A 17,268-nucleotide genomic window follows, 5' to 3' on the forward strand; every position below is an offset into this window, starting at 1 on the left:
GGGCCGGGCCGGGAACGGGGACGTTCCCCCACCGGGACGGGCACGGCCGCGGCCGCAGGAGCTGCCGTGGTGCTGGGACAGGCAGCAGGAGGGGAGTAGACCCATGAAGCTCCTCCAAGCCGGGGTGCAGGGCACGGAGCAGAGCTGCCCCGGCTCCGAGAGCGGGATCACAGCCGGGAGAGCCTCACCAGGGCCGGGCAGTGCCGTGGGTGCCTGCGGGACGCCGATGCTGTAGGTGAGTGGGGAAGCACCGCGGGGTCCGGGGCTGTACTGAGCTCAGCATTTCCCTCCTGATTTACCCCCAGGCAGCTGAAAGCAGGATTTGCCCCCGTTTCCTTCACAGTCGGTGGGACACTGATTTCAGGGTTGGAGAAACTGGAATTGGGACTGGGAGGGGGAATCTGTCTCCACACCGATGTGCTGGTGACGGGATCCGTCCCCATGTCCTTGCTAAAGAGCTGAAGCAACACGCAGCTGCAACGGAAAGGCTGGAATCAACATGGGAAATGGGGAATTTGGGTGTACTTTGAAAAGCCACAGGGAAAAAAATGAGGGAGAGTTGACAGCAATTCCAGTCGGGGGCTGGAGCAAGGGCAGCGGGCACGGACGGCAGTGGCGCTGCAGGATGTGCCACCTCCACGTTCCCCTTTGGCACAGCCAAACTCCGGGTCCCTCAGAGGAGGGGTGGGTGAGGAAGAGCCAAACGGCTGCTGAAGAGGCTCCATCTCCAAAGCCAAGCTGGGGTGAGCCTCACCAGGGATCTCTGTCCCGCTGTGGGCACGGAGCCTTCCCTGAGGCCAGGCCGGGGTCACCACCCTCGTCCCTGCTCTGCACCAGGAGCAGGGGGCAGTGCCAGCCCCACACTTTGGTGAACCTGGGCGGGTTTTGCTGCTCTCTGTGTGTGTCTCGTGTTCTTGGAACAGCGATGCCCATCAGGGAGAGGGGTTGAGGCAGCTCAGCCCCTCCAGTGCAGCTCCCTGAACTGAGCATCCCTCCTGTGCTGGATGTGCCGGAGGGTGAGAGTGGCTTTGCTGCATCCGTGACCCGCCTGCAGCCCCGGGCAGGGAGAGAAAAACCTCCCCCTGAGCCTGAAACCAGGCTGGAGCCTTGGGAGCTGTGGCAAAGCTCCTGCCCACTCCAGCAGTGTCCTTCATGCAGGCAGCTGGCACATGCCTGGCTCACCCTGCTCCCCCTCGGCTGGCACCGGCACTGGCACCGGCACTGGCACCGGCACTGGCACGAGGGGCTTGGCTGTGTCTGGCTCCCTGTGAAAAGGCAGCACAGGGAACTGAGTCAGGAGCCACATCCTGTGTCAAACCCCCCTGGGAGCAGCAGAAACTGCAGGGGAGGGTGGAAGCACCGGGACTGTGAAGCTCAGCTGAGCCCCCCCAGTAAGACCCTAACCCTAACCCTGAACCATCCTACACATCCCAAGGGTTGTGCCCAGCCACCCTTCCCTGGATTCCTGTTGGCTCCTTCTCCACCTCCATGGTGGTCACAGGGAAATTCCCCTTCCCAGGGCTGGGTCTTGCTCTGGACCCCCCGGCTGTGGTGCCCATCATTCCCAGCCGCTCCTGTCGGCATCCACGTCCCATCCAAGAGGTTTTCATTGGGTTTTTTCCCATCTCCTGATGGTGTCAAAAATCCCAAAAGATACGACATAGATGGGGAAAGATGCTCTGGATGCCAGGAGGGTGCTTGAGCTGCAGTTCCTGATGACAAATGAGGAAGGTTGGGGACAGGGATGGGAGTGCAGGCTCTGATTTGACCCGTTACGGAAGCACTCAGGATGTTTTTCCAATGGGATGCCAGGGATGACTCTGGATTAAGGTTTGCTCTTGGTAACAACAACAACCCATGTGATATTTCATATACAACAAAGTTTTGGGCCCTGCCCACTTTGTGTTTCACAACAAATATCCCTCAGCCATCTACGGTTTGGGATTTAATGGAAGGGGCTCCATGGAGGGAATTCACCACCTGGGAGACTCAACTTTCCTTTAAAAAGACGCATTTTGGAGCTCTCAGAATTGCAGGGAGAAGTACAGTGCCTGAGGCACTCAGGGAGCAGCAGCCCAGCTCCGAGAAGGTTTGAGGTTTTAAAATAAAGCTAATCCCAGCCCAGGTCCAGGGGAGTTGGGATTTTAAAATAAAGCTGATCCCAGCCCAGGTCCGGGGGAGTTTGGATTTTAAAACAAAGCTGATCCTGGCCCAGCCGAGGGTCTGGATGGAGATCAGCCCGGCATCACTCCCGGCACGGGGCACCCGGGACCAGACCCCGCTCCTGCCCTCCGACCCCCGGACCTGGCACCCGGTCGCTGTTTCCTCCCCGCGAGCAACAACCCAGCGAGTTATTTCGGGGAGGAAAAGCCCGTTTTGCGGCGCTGCCGGAGCCTGCCGGGGTCAGCCGCGTCTGAGCGCGCTCCCGAGGGCTGGGCTTGCGTGACTCCGCTTCCCCATCAAGGCCAGAATCTAAACAATCTTGATTCCTGTCCCGGCAGCCCTGGGCTGGGCTCTTCAATTGCAGGAAACGGAGCCTTTGGCGTGTTTATGTCGGGAACGACGAAGAATGAGCCGAGGAGGGGCCGGGAGCCCGCGGCCGCGGAGCGGGGCGGGGGGCACCGGGGGGCTCCGCCGTGTTTGCCTTGGCAGAAACGTCCCTTTTTACAAGTCAAAAAAAAAAAAAAAAAGGAAGAGAAAAAATAGCCAAACTTCCCCCGAGGCACAGCAGGGAATTTTTGGCTGCCCCTGTTTGTGTCATTGATAAACTCGGTGCAAAAGTCCCGCCGGGATCTTGAGCCCCGGACCGCGGCCAGCGGCGCTCGGAGGCTCCGGTGCACGTGGTGTGAGGGCTTTGAGCTGCATCCCAAGGCCTGGATCTTGCTGAACCTGGAATCTCCAGCGGTGCTGAGCCCGTGGGGGCCGTGGTTTTACAGAGCAGGAGCCGTGGGAACGGTGGGAAATGCTGGAATAATGTTGGCATAAAGGAAGGATGTTGGGGCAGCGTGGACAGGGCAAGGTCCTGGTCCCAGTGCCATCTGTGGTGTCCAGCGCCATGGTCGGGAGGTCCCCCAAGCTCGGGAGGTCCCGGGATGTGCTCTCAGGAAGGGCCGTACCCAGGATGTCCGGAGCCAAACTCCGTTGGAAGCAGCACATCCTACCTCGCTCCGCCCGCCCTCTCCCTCTCCGAGTCCCCCCTCTTCCGTCCCAAAGACCCCCAGGGCTGGTGATGAGCCCCTCGGGGGTGCGGGGGCCGCTCTCACCGCTCCGCTCTCCGCAGGACGATGCCGTGTGGAGCCGGTGGCCGCGCGGTGCTGGCGCTGATGACTCTGTCCCTCGGCCTCGCAGCCGGTGAGTACCGACGGGAGGGGGTGAGCGGCAGGTTAAAATAAACCCTCGGCTTTTCGGGAGCGTCTCCGCCCGAAATAACCTCCTGCAGAGGGAGCCGGGGCTCCTCGGGGACGGCGCCGTGCCCAGCGAGGGGCTGTGCCCCTGCGGGACGGTGACCCACTCCCCAGGGAGGATCTCGGCTTAATTAATTAATCGTGGTTGATCAAGTGCTTTGCCATCACCGGAGGGGAGATGGGGAAAGCTGGTACCACGTGCTTTAAGCAGTGCTTCTTCCCAGGGGGGATGATGATGATGATGATGATTATGGGGAGGAGCTGCTCAGCATCCCAGGGGAGCACCAGGTGACCTGGGGACAGATCCAGCTGGCCGTGTTTGTGCAGGGGGGACAGGGACAGTGCGGCTGTGCCGGGGAGGAGCAGCAGAGCTCACTGGGGGGGACAAGTCCCCACCGAGTCCCCGTCCTTGCCCAGGGGGCCACCAACCCCAACCCGGCCTTGCCACCCCCCCACAGCACTGGCACCGGGCAGCCTTTGGGGCAGGGGGATGACAGGCACGGGAGGGGGACTGGCCACTGCCAGACATCTCCTCGCTGTCCCCTCGCCGTCCCCTCGCCGCTGGCCGCCTGGCTGCCCTCACGCTGAACTCGCTGATTCCAGGAGGGATATTTTCTGCGCAAAAGGGCAGAGCTAAATCGGGAGTTCGGGAGTGTGGCGCCCTCTGAGCCGCTCCAGCACCACAGCACAGGGAAATGCCTTCAGGGAAGTCAGGAAAAGCTCCAGGAAAGACGCCGGGTTTGGCACCCAGCTCCTGGAACACCCTCTCTGGGAAGGCACTGGCTGAGTTTGGGGCTTTTGATCCCATCCTGGCTCCCAGCATCCGGCTCCCACGGCTCCCACGTCCTCTGGGACCCCAGGGGCAGGATGTGCCTGTGTGCTGTGAACCAGTGCATCCCAGTTAATCCCAGCTACTGGGGCTGGATGCACGGCCCATCCAGTGCCTGTCAGAGGTGTGGGGACAGGCGACCCCGGGTTCAGGGCTGGCACTTGGATCTCAGCTGGGAGCAAGTGATTTTCCAGGAGTTGTCAGGATGGGCTCCCTGGACTGAGCACCCACAGCCACCTTCCCCTTCTGGACCGTGATGGTCCCAGGCTGCCCAGTCTCAAAATTTGGTTCAGGAGTCTCTAGGACAACGTCCCTGTCACCAAAGCCACCAGCCACCCCACCCAGGGGTGGTCCCGTGGCACAACGTGCCCCCTCCTCGTGCCCGCAGACGAGCTGCTGTGCGCCTGCGACGTGCCCTTCTGCAGCCAGCCCACCTGCACGGGCAAGGTGTGCTTCGTCAGCAAGAGGAGGGAGGAGGGGACCATCACCCAGCACCGGGGCTGCTTCTCCCAGAACATCCTGGAGCACTGCAACACGCCCGTGACGGAGCAGTACGGCATGAGGTGCTGCGAGTCCCGCATGTGCAACGCCGAGCTGGAGATCTTCCTGCAAGGTGCGGGGCCATGGGGGCGAGGGGCAGAGCTGCCCACGCAGCTGGAGGTGTGGTTGGGTCTGCAGATCATCCCTGTCCTCGCTCAGCCCCTCCAGAGCCACCTCTTCCCAGGTGGGCAGGGCTAGTGAGATGCCCTCAGGTGTCCCTTCTTGGGCTGTGCCTGCAGAGCTGCCATCCGTGGGGTTGAACCCAGTGCAGAGCCACCCTCTCCAGGTCCAAGCCCAAACCCCGAGGCCTCCACCCTCCCACGTTGAAGCCTGAGCCCCAAGACCTCCATTATCATACTCCCATCTATCATTTCCCCCACCCAGGAGAAGATGCCCTGGGAAAAGTGCCTTCCCTGCCCAACCTCCTCCTGATGATCTTCGTCCCGCTGCTCGCCCTCCTCGTCCTCGTGGCGCTCACGGGGCTCTTCTGCTGGAAGGTGGCCCAGCACCGCCACAAGCAGAGTGACCTCAGCGACACTGACCTCATGCTGAAGGCATCCATGGTGGGAGACAGCACCTTAGAGGTGGGTGAGCTTCGGGAGGGACCCCAAGTGCCCCCGAGGGGTGGGAGGGTGGGGTGGCCTCTGTGCTGACCCCACGGTCACCCCCGGCTGTGCAGGACCTGCTGAGCGATGACTGCACCACGGGCAGCGGTTCGGGGCTGCCCTTCCTCGTGCAGAGAACGGTGGCTCGGCAGATCACCCTCGTGGAGTGCGTGGGTAAGGAGCAGGGGGGATTGCCCCGGTGCCCCAGCCGGTGTTTGGGCGATGCCACCACAACTTCAGACCCAAGAGGGGGGTTGGACCCAACCAAAACCCCGCAAAAACCCCGAGTTCTCCCACTGTCCTGCTGATGAGGGAGGGACAGAGAGGCTGGGTGGGTGGATGGATGTTAGCAAGGCCGATGGATGCGGCGCCGCTCCGTCGCTCTTCCACGCGGGATCCTGGTGCATCGTGCTGGGGGTGGGCAGGGCGTGGGGGGGTCCGAGGGGCTGCGTGGCACAGCGCCGTGGCCGTGGCAGGTAAAGGGCGCTACGGCGAGGTGTGGCGAGGCGTGTGGCACGGGGAGAGCGTGGCCGTGAAGATCTTCTCCTCCCGGGACGAGCAGTCGTGGTTCCGCGAGACGGAGATCTACAACACCGTCCTCCTCCGGCACGACAACATCCTGGGTGAGCGGGGGGCCAGGCAGGGCTGGGGGGGTGGAGGGCAGCTGTGTGGGGGCTCCGTGGTGCCAGCTCTGCTCCCTGCCCAGGTTTCATCGCCTCCGACATGACGTCGAGGAACTCCAGCACCCAGCTGTGGCTCATCACCCACTACCACGAGAACGGCTCCCTCTACGACTTCCTGCAGAGAACGGCCCTGGACGTGGAGACCTGCCTGGGCCTGGCCTCCTCCATCATCTGCGGCCTCGTCCACCTCCACGTGGAGATCTTTGGCACCCAGGGCAAGCCCGCCATTGCCCACCGGGACCTGAAGAGCAGGAACATCCTGGTGAAGAGCAACCGGCAGTGCTGCATCGCTGACCTGGGTGAGAGGGAGGGGCGGGGGTGTGGGACCCCAGGGGTTTGGGACCCCGGGGATGTGGTACCCTGGGGATGTGGTACCCTGGGATGTGTGACCCAGGGATTTGGGACCCCAGGGATGTGGTACCCCGGGGATGTGGTGCTCCAGGGATGTGTGACCCAGGGATGTGGTACCCCTGGGATGTGGTGCTCCAGGGATGTGGTACCCTGGGTTGTGTGACCCAGGGATATGGTGCTCCAGGGATGTGGTACCCCAGGGATGTGCTCCAGGGATGTGGTACCCTGGGATGTGTGACCCAGGGATGTGGTGCTCCAGGGATGTGGTACCCCAGGGATTTGGTACCCCAGGGATTTGGTACCCCAGGGATTTGGGACCCCAGGGATGTGGTAACCCAGGGATGTGTGACCCAGGGATATGGTGCTCCAGGGATGTGGTGCTCCAGGGATGTGGTACCCCAGGGATGTGGTACCCCAGGGATGTGTTGCCCCACAGATGCAGCATCCCGGGACACAGCACCAGCACAGCACTGACCAAAGCCAACATCCCAGCCTTTTATAGTTAAACTGGAAGATCTTAAAGTTCCTTCCCAACCCTAATGACCGTGATTCTGTCCCCCTCCCCCAGGACTGGCTGTCATGCACTCCCAGGGCAGCGACTACCTGGACATCGGCAACAACCCCCGGGTGGGCACCAAGCGCTACATGGCCCCCGAGGTGCTGAGCGAGCAGATCCGCACCGACTGCTTCGAGTCCTACAAGAAGACGGACATCTGGGCCTACGGGCTGGTGCTCTGGGAGATCACCCGGCGCACGGTGGTGAACGGTGGGTGGATCCCAGCCGGCGGCTCCGCTCGCTCCCGGAGGCTCCGCGCTCGCTCAGTCCTTCCCTCCTTCTCTTGTTGCCTTTTTTTTCTTTTCCCCCTTTTCCTTCGCCCAGAAGATTAGCTGTAAATTATAAACACTGTAATCTAGTGTCAGCACCCGGCTCCCTGATTAAAGGGCCCATTAGACTCAATCAGTGCTTTGTTTGTTCAGCGCTGATTAGAAAACAAGCAGCTCCCGAGCTCTGCCTGGAAGGCGGCCACGGCCCGGGACCTCCGGCCGCTGGGGCTTGGCTTGGGAACTCGGGAATGGGGACAGGGATGAGGTCCCCCCGCGCCGGGGAGGAACCTCCTTGGGGCTGCCCGGCCAGCGCTGCTCATCAGGCAAAGCCCATTAGAAGCATTAATTAAATGGTGGGTGCTGGCCGGTGAGGGGGGAGGGTCCCCCCAGGCACAGTCTGGCCGGGATAATCTCATTTACGGCCCCAGGGCTCCCTCAGATTACACATTTACTCCGAATTACCCCAGCCATGTGCAGGGACGACCTTCAGCCAGCTGGGTTTAACCCTTCCAGAATCCCTCCCCCTCCAGGGCATCAGGGATGGGGAGGGGGGTCCAGAGGGGGGACCCCGAGGTTTGGAGGCTACGCCTTGGGGTGCAGGGAGCTGGTGAGGGCTCGGGGCATCCCACAGAGGTTAAACCCTGCGGGGGACACAGACATATGGAGGCACTAAGCAGAGATTAGCTGGGCCAGCTGGCCGTGGGGTGATGGCTGGAGGTGATGGCAGTGCTGGGGGCTGGAGCTGGTGCTGGAGGCTGGAGCTGGTGCCAGGGGCTGGAGCTGGTGCCGGGGGCTGGAGTTGGTGCTGGAGCTGGCGTTCATGGTGGGGCTGGGGCTGGATTAGTGTCAAGGCTGGAGCTGGTGCCGGAGCCACCGGCAGCGCCAGAGCCGTGCGCTCCATGGGCACCATCACCGGCACATCCCACTGGCGATTCCCCCCGTGCCCCCCAAGGCAGGGAACAGCTCAGCCATGCCGGACCCTCCGGGCACCCCTCGATGCACAGGATGGGGGTGATCCCCACGCCCGCCCTCACCCCTCACACCGCCCCCCTTCCCACAGGAATCGTGGAGGAGTATCGGCCGCCCTTCTTCGACGCCGTCCCCAGCGACCCCAGCTTCGAGGACATGAAGAAGGTGGTGTGTGTGGACCAGCAGACCCCCGTGATCCCCAACCGCCTCTTCTCCGACTCGGTGAGTCCCGGGGGGGGCCACCCCCCTCCCACCCTGGGCCAGACCTTTGCCCCCCGTTAAATCCTTCCGTTTATTCCTCTTTTTGTGCCTCCCCAGGTCCTGTCAGCGCTGGCGAGGGTCATGAAGGAGTGCTGGTACCAGAGCCCCTCCGCCCGCCTCACCGCCCTGCGCATTAAAAAGACGCTGAAGAAGCTGAACAATTCCCTGGAAAAGCCAAAGCCGGAGCAGTGAGCGCCGGGAACGCGCTGGAGCCGCTCCTGGGCTGCACCGGGGACTGCGGCGAGGCCGATGTCGGGATGGCTCCGGTCTCAGAGGGGTTTTGCTCACAGCCCCCGCCTCTCCCACCCCTCCTCGGAGCCGTTTGGATTTGCAAGGAGTGAAAAAAATAGGAAAAAAAAAACAAACAACCAAACCATAGGAGGAATCTTCCAGTCGGTTATAAAAATACCCCCCCGGATCCGTCATCCGACGCCGGCGCGTCTCGACTGCCCGGCGGGGAGGGCAGCGGGGGCCTGGGGCTGGTGGCACGTCCTGAGCCCCCCAGCTGGACACCACGGTGAGGGGCACCGAGGACAGAACCACCCCCTGCTGCACCCTGAGCCCGTGGGGCACCCACCCAGCGCTGGCACCAGTTCCGGCACCGGAGCTGCCCAGACCTGCCCGCCCGGCGCTGGCAGCGGGAACGCCGCGGGCTCGGCGGTGGCGGCGGCGGCGGCAGGAATTCCCCAGCAGGGCTGCGGTGCCCGGCCTCGCCTCTCGCCGAAGGAGAGGGATGGATTTCACCGGGAAAGGATGGTCCGAGGGCAGCATCGCCCCGGTCACGCCGGATCCGCGCCCTGGCACGTCGTGGGGCTCCCCAGGATGAGGAGCTGTGGCCTGAGCACCCCTCCGAGGTGGGGGTCCCGTGGTGGCCTGATCCTTCCCTGCCCAGCAGCCGGCACCCCCTTCCCAAAGAAGTGCCCTTTTGGGTCTTTGCCAGAGTTTTGGTGTTTTCCGAGGTGTTCCGGCTCCATCCCGCGTCGCTCGCCGCCCTCCCAAAATCCACCCCGCACTCCAGGCTGTTCAGACACGACCAGGACGGGACGCTCAGCAGAGCCAGCTTTGCTCCATAACTATTTAATTATTAAGATTTAATATATTTAATAAAGTGTAAAGCTATTTTATCGCCTAAGAGCTGGCAAACCTCCCGCGCCGGGCACTGGGCACCGCGGCAGGATGGGCCCTGCAGCTCCTGCCTGGCTTCATTTGTGGCTTCACCTCCGAGTATCCAACGGATCCGTCGGATCCTGTGATAAACCTGGCTTCAGCCTCGTGCCAACCCTTTCCTGGTGCCCATGAGGGGCTGGGGCTGCTCCAGGGTGTTTCCCTGGAATCGTCTTGGTCTGAGCCCAGTTAGGGACTGGGAGGAACTGGGCGGCAACGGGCAGCTGCTGGTTGTGGGTGGGGGATGAGGGTATGTGGGGCTGGGCAGGGCAGGGGTTGGGGTGCCCTACCTGGGGTTTGGGGTTTTCTAGCCAGGTTTTGGGGTGCCCTGCCCAGGGTGGCTCAGTCCCCACCATGCCCCAGCTGCCCCAGGCAGATTTCACACACACACACACACATCATGCATGCACACACACAAATCATGCTCGAGCACACACATCATGTATGTACAGACGTCATACGTGATCCCACACACAGAAGTCACGCTTGAACATGCACAGATCACGCTTGTACACAGCCCCCATGCACGCACACACAGCATACATGATTGCATGCATGCACACACAGCATCCATGATTGCATGCACGCACATCATGTCTTCATAAACATATCACACACATATATCACACACATATCACATGTCACGCATATATAACACACATACCACACACGTCATAGACACATCATACATGTATCACACACACATATCACACACACATCACGCACACATCACGCACATCTCACACACATATATCACACACATATATCAACCAAACATATAATACACACATATTACAGATGTCACACATGTCACACGTATATAACATGTCACACACATGTCACACACATCACACACGTCACATACATCACACATATATAACACACACGTATCACACACATCACACACATGTCACACATGTCACACACATCACACACACATCACACACATGTCACACATGTCACACACATCACACACGTCACACACATGTCACACATGTCACACACATGTCACGCACACGCCCCTCCCTCCCCTCCCCGTGGCGCCCGCGCGGCCCCGCCCCTCCCCGGCCCCGCCCCTGGCCCCGCCCCCCGCTCTGCCGGCCCCGCCCCCTCCGCTCCCCCTCCCGCCGGCGCTGCGGCCGCTCCGCTCTGAGGCCGCGGCGCTTCGCCCGCCATGGCCGCCCGGGCCCCCCGCTCCCCGCCGCCCCCGACCTCCGCCCGCCGGCCCCCACCGCCTCCCGCCGCCCCCCTGCTCGCCCTGCTGCTGCTCCTGACCGGGCCGCTCGGCGGGGCCCGCGGTGAGTGAGCGGCGGCGCCGGGCCCGGCCCGCACCGGGCACAACATGGCGGCGCCCCCGCCCCCGCCGTGAGGGGAACCGGGGAGGGGGGGGGGGGCGGTTCGTGAGGGGGAGCGGGGGGCGATGGGGGGAAAGCGGGGGTGAGGCGATGCGGGGGGCTGAGGAGGGCGGGGGGACCCGGGGCCTGCCCGGGCTTGGGGCTGGGTGGGGGCTGTGAGGCAGGTGAAGAGGGGGGGGTGAGGCCGGGGGGGTGATTTTAGGAGGGTTCGGGGGCGGTGAGAGAGGGTTGAGGGGGCTGGAGGTGCCCCCGAGGCTGTGAGGAGGCCCTGAGGGCTTGGGAGGGGGGGGGACACAGGTGGGTGTTTCAGGGTGGGGAGAAGGAATTGGGGAGGGGGGATCCGTGGAATGCGGGGGTCCTGGAGGGTGGGGGGTGAGAGGGTTGGAAAGGGGGGGCTGGAGGTGCCCCCGAGGCTGTGAGGAGGCACTGAGGGGTTTGGGGGTGGGGGGGGGACACAGGAGTGGGTGTTTCAGGGTGGGGAGAAGGATTTGGGGAGGTGAATCCATGGGGTGGGGGTTCCTGGGAGGTTGGGGGGGCTCTGGAGGCATCAAGGATCTCGTGTGAGGGTTCTCGAGGGGGTCCAGCCTGGCCGGGGGGGCTCAGGGGGCTCACAGGGGTGTGTGGTGCGAAGAGGACCCTGGAGCTGGTTTTGGGGGGTGTCCCTTTCCCCCTCTGAAATGTCCGGGGGGGGGGGCAACAGCAATTGGGGCTGGGGGTCGGCTCCCAGTGCCAGGGGGTCCTGCGGTGCCAGGAGATGCTCCACCGAGGCCCGTGCTCACCTTGGGAGGAGATCTGGGAGCCTCCAGCCTGGCTTGAGGGGCTAACGAAGGAAACTGGGATTTATGGGCTTCTCCCAGAGTGAGGATGGACTTGGGGGGGCTCCTGGGGGTGGGTCCCAGAGGTGTTTTGGGCTTGGCCCTGAGAAGCGGGTCAGCCCAAGGTGGGAAGTGCCACCGTTTTTTTTGTGGAGCCTGTGGAGTTTGTCACCTCTTCCCATCATCCTGTGACCCATCCTGGGGGGGCTTTGGTGACCCTCCTTGCCCTGGAGATCACGGCGTGTCCATAACTTCCAGCCCCTCGGAACCTGCGGTTTGGGGTTTTAAGGAAACCTTCCCCAGCCCGGAGCCTCTGGGTTGGAACAACTGTCAATATTTGTTTGGAGGGAGGGAAAACTCTTTGTGTTGGTCGTTTGTTCCGTGCCGATCCTTTTCCTCTACCTGGCGGGGTCCTGCCACTCCCGGGGCAAGAGCGAGGGGTCTTGGCTTGGATTTGGGACGAGCTCGACCCTTTTCTCCAGAGGAGGGGCCTGAAGGATCTCTGAGCATCCATCAGGGGGACAGAGGACGGGCTGGTGGCCGTGGCCTCCGGTGTCCAAGGCTCCCCAGCACAGTCCAGCTCCGTGGCTGTCGGGGCGATCGCTGTTGTGTAACTCGGGTGCCTGTTCCGACAGGCTCCACGCTGGAATATTTTTCCCCTCCCCAACCTCTCACTCTTCGGGTTCTGCATTCCCAGCCGACCGTCAGAGGGTAATAACTGTGTGTGTGCAGATCTGGACTTGTCAGAGCCACGGAAAAATGGCTTTAAACCTCACCCGGGCAGCAGGTGAGGGTTTGCCTGTGAGTCCTGGGAATTTGGGAGTGGAATTGTGTTTTAGGGGAGAGAAAGGCTGTGCTTTGGTGTAACCTCAGGTAAAACCCAGCCTGAGGAAGGGGTTTCAGTTCCTCTGTGATGAATGGCAGAGCAGGATCAGATGAGGCTCGCTGCACAGCTGCTCTTAGGCTCTCACTTAGGTGCGAGATGGTGTTTATTAAAAAAAATAATCATAATTAGTAAACAGGAAAGGGCCACTTGACTGCACGAATCCCCTGGAAACTCGGCGACTCCCGGTGCCTTTGATTTTGGCCTCTGTGAGTGACTATTGTTTCCGCTCAGTGTGCACTGAATGGTTTTATTCAGTCCAAGGTGTGAGCTCAGCCTGGATTTGAGGGAGCCGTGCTCGTGTGGAGCGAGGTGCAGGATGGCAGGGAACAGGGAATCACCCTGGGAATTGTTTGCTGCTGGAGCAGCCATGATGCACGCTCGGCGTGCCGGGGCTGCCCTCACTATTGTGCTTTATACCACAGATTTAACAGCTGCTTATTTCAGGGAAGGCTGGAAAAACATCTGAATTTCTGCAGTGCTGGGGAGCCTGAGCAAACAGAGCAGAAAACACCCCTCCAGCCCCTTCCTTTAAAAAAAAAAAGGAAAAGAATCAAGAAAGGTGCCTCTGCAGTGATGGTTCTGGGGTGTTGCAGGTCAGCTTTGCTTGAAATAAAGCAAAAAACCCCCCGTGGGGAACAATTTGGGGCAGCAGATTTTATTATTAACACCTGCTGCAAATATTTACCCGGTTAAATCAGGCAAAGCCCCGCGCCGGCCATAACTTACATCCTACAACTTTCCAAGAAAGCCTTTCTCTCTAACTGGAAATTAGAAACAGTGTCCAACAAGCATTCTTGAACTCCTCCAGCTCCTTGGCCAGACAGCTTGGGTTGGGTTTTTTTCTTTTCTTTTTTTTTTCCCCTCTCCCTGGATACGCCGGGCGCTGCCAGGAGTGGATGCTCCGGAAATGGCTCTTGCGAAAGGAGCGAAGTCAAACGTCAGTTCTCTCTCGGCAAGCAAAGTTCACTGGGTGGTGGTGAGCACTGGGAATGTGTCTGCCCTGAGCAGAGCAGGCAGGAACTGCTCCTCCATGAGGATTTTACAGGGATGAAATGCCAGGTGGGAGCTCTCTTGTCCCCCTGATTTAAGCCCCTGGCTCTCGGCCTCCCTCTGCTTTACTCCTAGACATATATTTATTTATTTATTTTCAGCACAAAAACAACCTTCCCTGCACTTTAAATCCCCTTGGTAGCCTTGCTGCCTTCTATGGGCTTTTTGGAAGTACCTATGGATTGCTGGATGTGGGAATATAGACCACACGTTAAACAACTTATTTGTGCTCTGGAAAAGCCAATTGCCTGAGAAAAGCCAGGATGGGTTTGAAGTGTTGGAACTTCCATAACAACCCGGGCATCAGGTGTACAGGATGTTCTTCCACAGCGCTGGTGTGGTCTGATGGCTCCTCAGCTGGTTTCCTGACAAGTTTAAACACAAAATGGGTGTCAGACCAGAGCCTGGAGAGGGAATTCGGAGCCACGGATCTGTGTTCTGAGTGGAAGAGCAGCAGCAGAAACATCAAGGCTTCTTCTAATTACCCTCTTAATGATGAGACTCCTGTCAATTCCTTATTTACAATTCATCTGGAAGCTCCTTTGTGTTCCTTGAGTCGATGCAGGGAAAGTTCTGCACTTTAAAGGCACGTTCTTCCTGCCTTTTCTTATTTTTTTTTCCATTTCGTGTGTTTTCTACTCAGCCGTGCAGCCTTCACGTCAGGTCCAACCTGTGCCAGGGGACTGCAGCCAGCTCAAAGAAATTGAGACTCTTATTTCCAGCTTGAAATATCCCAGGATAATGTTTAGTTTCTGGATGACTTGCGTGAAAGTGCTGCTTTTTTTTTTTTTTTTTGCAGCTAATTTTAACTCCCTTTCGTTTCGCAGCAGCGGGTCAGTAGATTTCATAAGCACCAGCGAGAAGCAAAAGAGATGTTTGCATCCAAAATAGCAGGAGAAGTTGAAGGGGCAGCGAGATGCAGGGAAGGTACTGGAGGTGGTGGTGCTGTATCCATGGAAGGGCAGCTCTGGGCTCGTTTTTCCAGCTGCTTTGTGAGGAAACGGGCTGTGGGAGCATCCAGAATTGTCCTGGCAGTGATTTTGGAGGCGATGGGTGAAGGTGAGCTGGATCTGGGGCTTGGGGGAGGCACTGGAGGGGTCAGTTTGGACTTGGATGTGTCCCAGCAAGGGATGGAGGGATCCCAGTTGTGGATGTCAGGCAGCAAAAGAATCAAGGTGAATATGAATATGAAGGGCCACCAAGATGATCAGAGGGATGGAGTAGCTCTGCCATGAGGAAAGGCTGGAGAATTGGGATTGTCCAGCCTGGAGAAGGGAAGGCTTTGGGGTCACCTCATTGTGACCTTCCAGGACCTGAAGGGAACCTGCAGGAAAGATGGAGAGAGACTATTTCCAAGGACCTGGAGTGCCAGGGTGAGGGGGAATGGCTTCAAACTGCCAGAGGGCAGGGTTGGATGGGATACTGGGAAGAAATTCCTCCCTGTGAGGGTGGTGGGGCCCTGGCACAGGTTGCCCAGAGAAGCTGTGGCTGCCCCATCCCTGGAAGTGTCCAAAGCCAGGCTGGAGCAGCCTGGTCTGGTGGAGGGTGTCCATGCCCATGGCTGGATGATGTTTAAGGCCCCTTCCAACCCAAACCATTCCAGGATTCCATGATACTGGCAAGGAAATCTTTGTCTTTAAAGCCTTCATCAGATGGCTCAGTCTGCCCTCAGCCCAGATTTTTGGGAAGGGAGCTGGTTGTTTTCTTGGAGGGCTGTTCCTGGGGTGGTACAGCTGAACATGGAGCACAAAGGGACAGCTGGACACACCTCTGCTCCCTCAGCACGAGGGAAGGGATTTTATTCCTAACCCTCTGTGATAAAGGTTATTCTTTATTTCAGCACAGCATAGAGCCAAACACTGACAGATATTTCTGTTTTCCGAACGTGTTTACACACGTCCCTCTTCATTAGAGCATCTGAAGAAGCAGCAGAGCTACAAAGCCAATTGTTTCCCATTTCTCTTGCTAACATTGTGCTGCTGCAGCATGAAACCAGCACTCCCAGAGTGGGGGCTCATTAAGTTTGGTGCTGCACAGAGACACAATAAATTGCAGCTCCTGTTGCAGAGCCTTGGAAAGGCTCAAAGTCAGGGGAGTCGTTCTTCCAGCCTCGACTGGAACTGTTGAAAAAGAACAGCAGCCACAATCGCCGCAAAAAAATCTGTTTATCTGGTAAATACGTGGGTGGTTATTGGCAATTTCACCAATACTCATCTTCAGGTTAATTATCTTCATGCATCTTGATCAGGTAGAGTTCAGCCCTGAGAAAATGGCATCTTTGCTCCGTGTGCTTTGGGGAGGCTCTGGAAAATGCATTCCAAGAGGTGGTTGCCACCGCTGCAGGAGGTTTTGCTGTGTGAAACTTTCCCCTGTCTCTCTGCAGAGACATCTTGACACATGAAACCCTGTGTGAGAGTGAATATGTGCAAAACGAGCTGGGAGAGTTGCTGGGAAAGGAGGAGAAATGTTCTTTGCCTGTCAGAGCTCGGTGTTTGAGTCTCCCCGGAGTGCAGAGCTGGAATCCACAGCCCCCCACCTGTTTGGTTGGATCCCTCGTGGGAATACAGGTTGCTTTGAGTGGGGGGATTTGGTGGGAGAGGCCCTGCTCGTGCTTTCCTCGTTGATGCAGAGGACACGGACACCTCCATTCCCTGGGATCCCTGTTGGGGCTGGCACTGGAATCTGGGAACATCACAGGGAGCAGAAGCAGTTCTTGGGTTTGGAGGAGTCGAGCCCTGGGCTGGGATAGCCCAGGATCAAGGAGAGTTTGTCCTTTGGCAGCACCGACTGCCCTCTCTGTTTTTTGGGAAGCAGAGAGGCCCCGTTTTGCTCCATGTAAACACCGACCCCCTCCATCTCTCCAGGAGAACAAAGCCTCGTCCCCGGGACCTGCAGCTCAACGCTGGGCTTGTTCAAACAGTGTCTGTGCAGGGCTGGGCTGGGCTGGGAGTGGGGTGTCCATGTGGGGAGCTCATGGAACGGGCTCTGCTCCAGCTCCACTCACTCCTTCCACGCAGACTCGTCCCCGGGCGCTCCGGAGGGGGGAATGTGCCGCCCCGGCTCTGGGAGCTGCTCTTTGTTTTCCTTCACCCCATCTATTTCCTTCAGCCCAGGCAGTTTCTTTTATTAAGTAGATTATATGTTTTGCTCAATAGGAGCTTTTCTTCCCCGAGAAAAAAGAATGCTGTTGGCATGAAAAATCCTTTTATCCGCTCCTTGTCTCCTCCTGCTTCGCCCCGGCTGCTCCCAGAGCACCCAAGAGATACCTGGTGGGGGGCTCTGCTTCCCTGGCCATCTCCTGAACCCCACCCAGGGGCAAACAACACCTCCTTTTGCCTGGCTTCTGGTGTTACTGATGGGAGAAGAATTTTTCCTCCTGGATTAATCGAGCTGGAGTTGCTGGGCCTGCACGGGTTGCCCTGTAATTCTCCTCTTTGCCGGGAGCTCCCCGGTGCAGACAGGCCTTTCCTCCCTGGCACACACAGAAAATTGGAGAGTTCCTGCCTGCAGCCTGGAGGTTCTGGCCAGGAA

The 17,268-nt window shown here is 59.4% G+C and overlaps 2 protein-coding genes across 3 annotated transcripts in view; both read left to right on the forward strand.

Annotated features, from left to right (window-relative positions):
* Positions 1–14,190, forward strand: ACVRL1 (activin A receptor like type 1). The gene is made up of 11 exons (XM_027699051.1): positions 1–235; positions 3,281–3,351; positions 4,622–4,846; positions 5,158–5,357; positions 5,453–5,552; positions 5,855–6,001; positions 6,085–6,360; positions 6,981–7,178; positions 8,298–8,428; positions 8,525–9,575; positions 14,181–14,190. The coding sequence occupies exons 2-10, from the start codon at positions 3,285–3,287 to the stop codon at positions 8,657–8,659; spliced, it is 1,479 nt and encodes a 492-aa protein (XP_027554852.1). The 5' UTR covers positions 1–235; positions 3,281–3,284; the 3' UTR covers positions 8,660–9,575; positions 14,181–14,190.
* ACVR1B (activin A receptor type 1B) overlaps positions 10,869–17,268 on the forward strand; it is an 18,151-nt gene continuing 11,751 nt past the window's right edge. The window contains exon 1 of one of the 2 annotated variants that reach the window (XM_027699053.1): positions 10,869–10,929. Coding sequence is in view for 1 of the 2 variants with exons in the window: in XM_027699052.1 (XP_027554853.1) it covers positions 13,740–13,746 (7 nt within the window). In the remaining variant the exon portion in view is untranslated. Of the gene's footprint in view, positions 10,930–11,643; positions 13,747–17,268 lie in introns of those variants that run through there. The other variant, XM_027699052.1, reaches the window with a different exon arrangement.

Source organism: Neopelma chrysocephalum, unplaced genomic scaffold (assembly GCF_003984885.1).
Source record: "Neopelma chrysocephalum unplaced genomic scaffold, ASM398488v2 Primary Assembly neopelma1_136, whole genome shotgun sequence".
In the NCBI taxonomy this organism is placed as follows: Eukaryota; Metazoa; Chordata; class Aves; order Passeriformes; family Pipridae; genus Neopelma; species Neopelma chrysocephalum.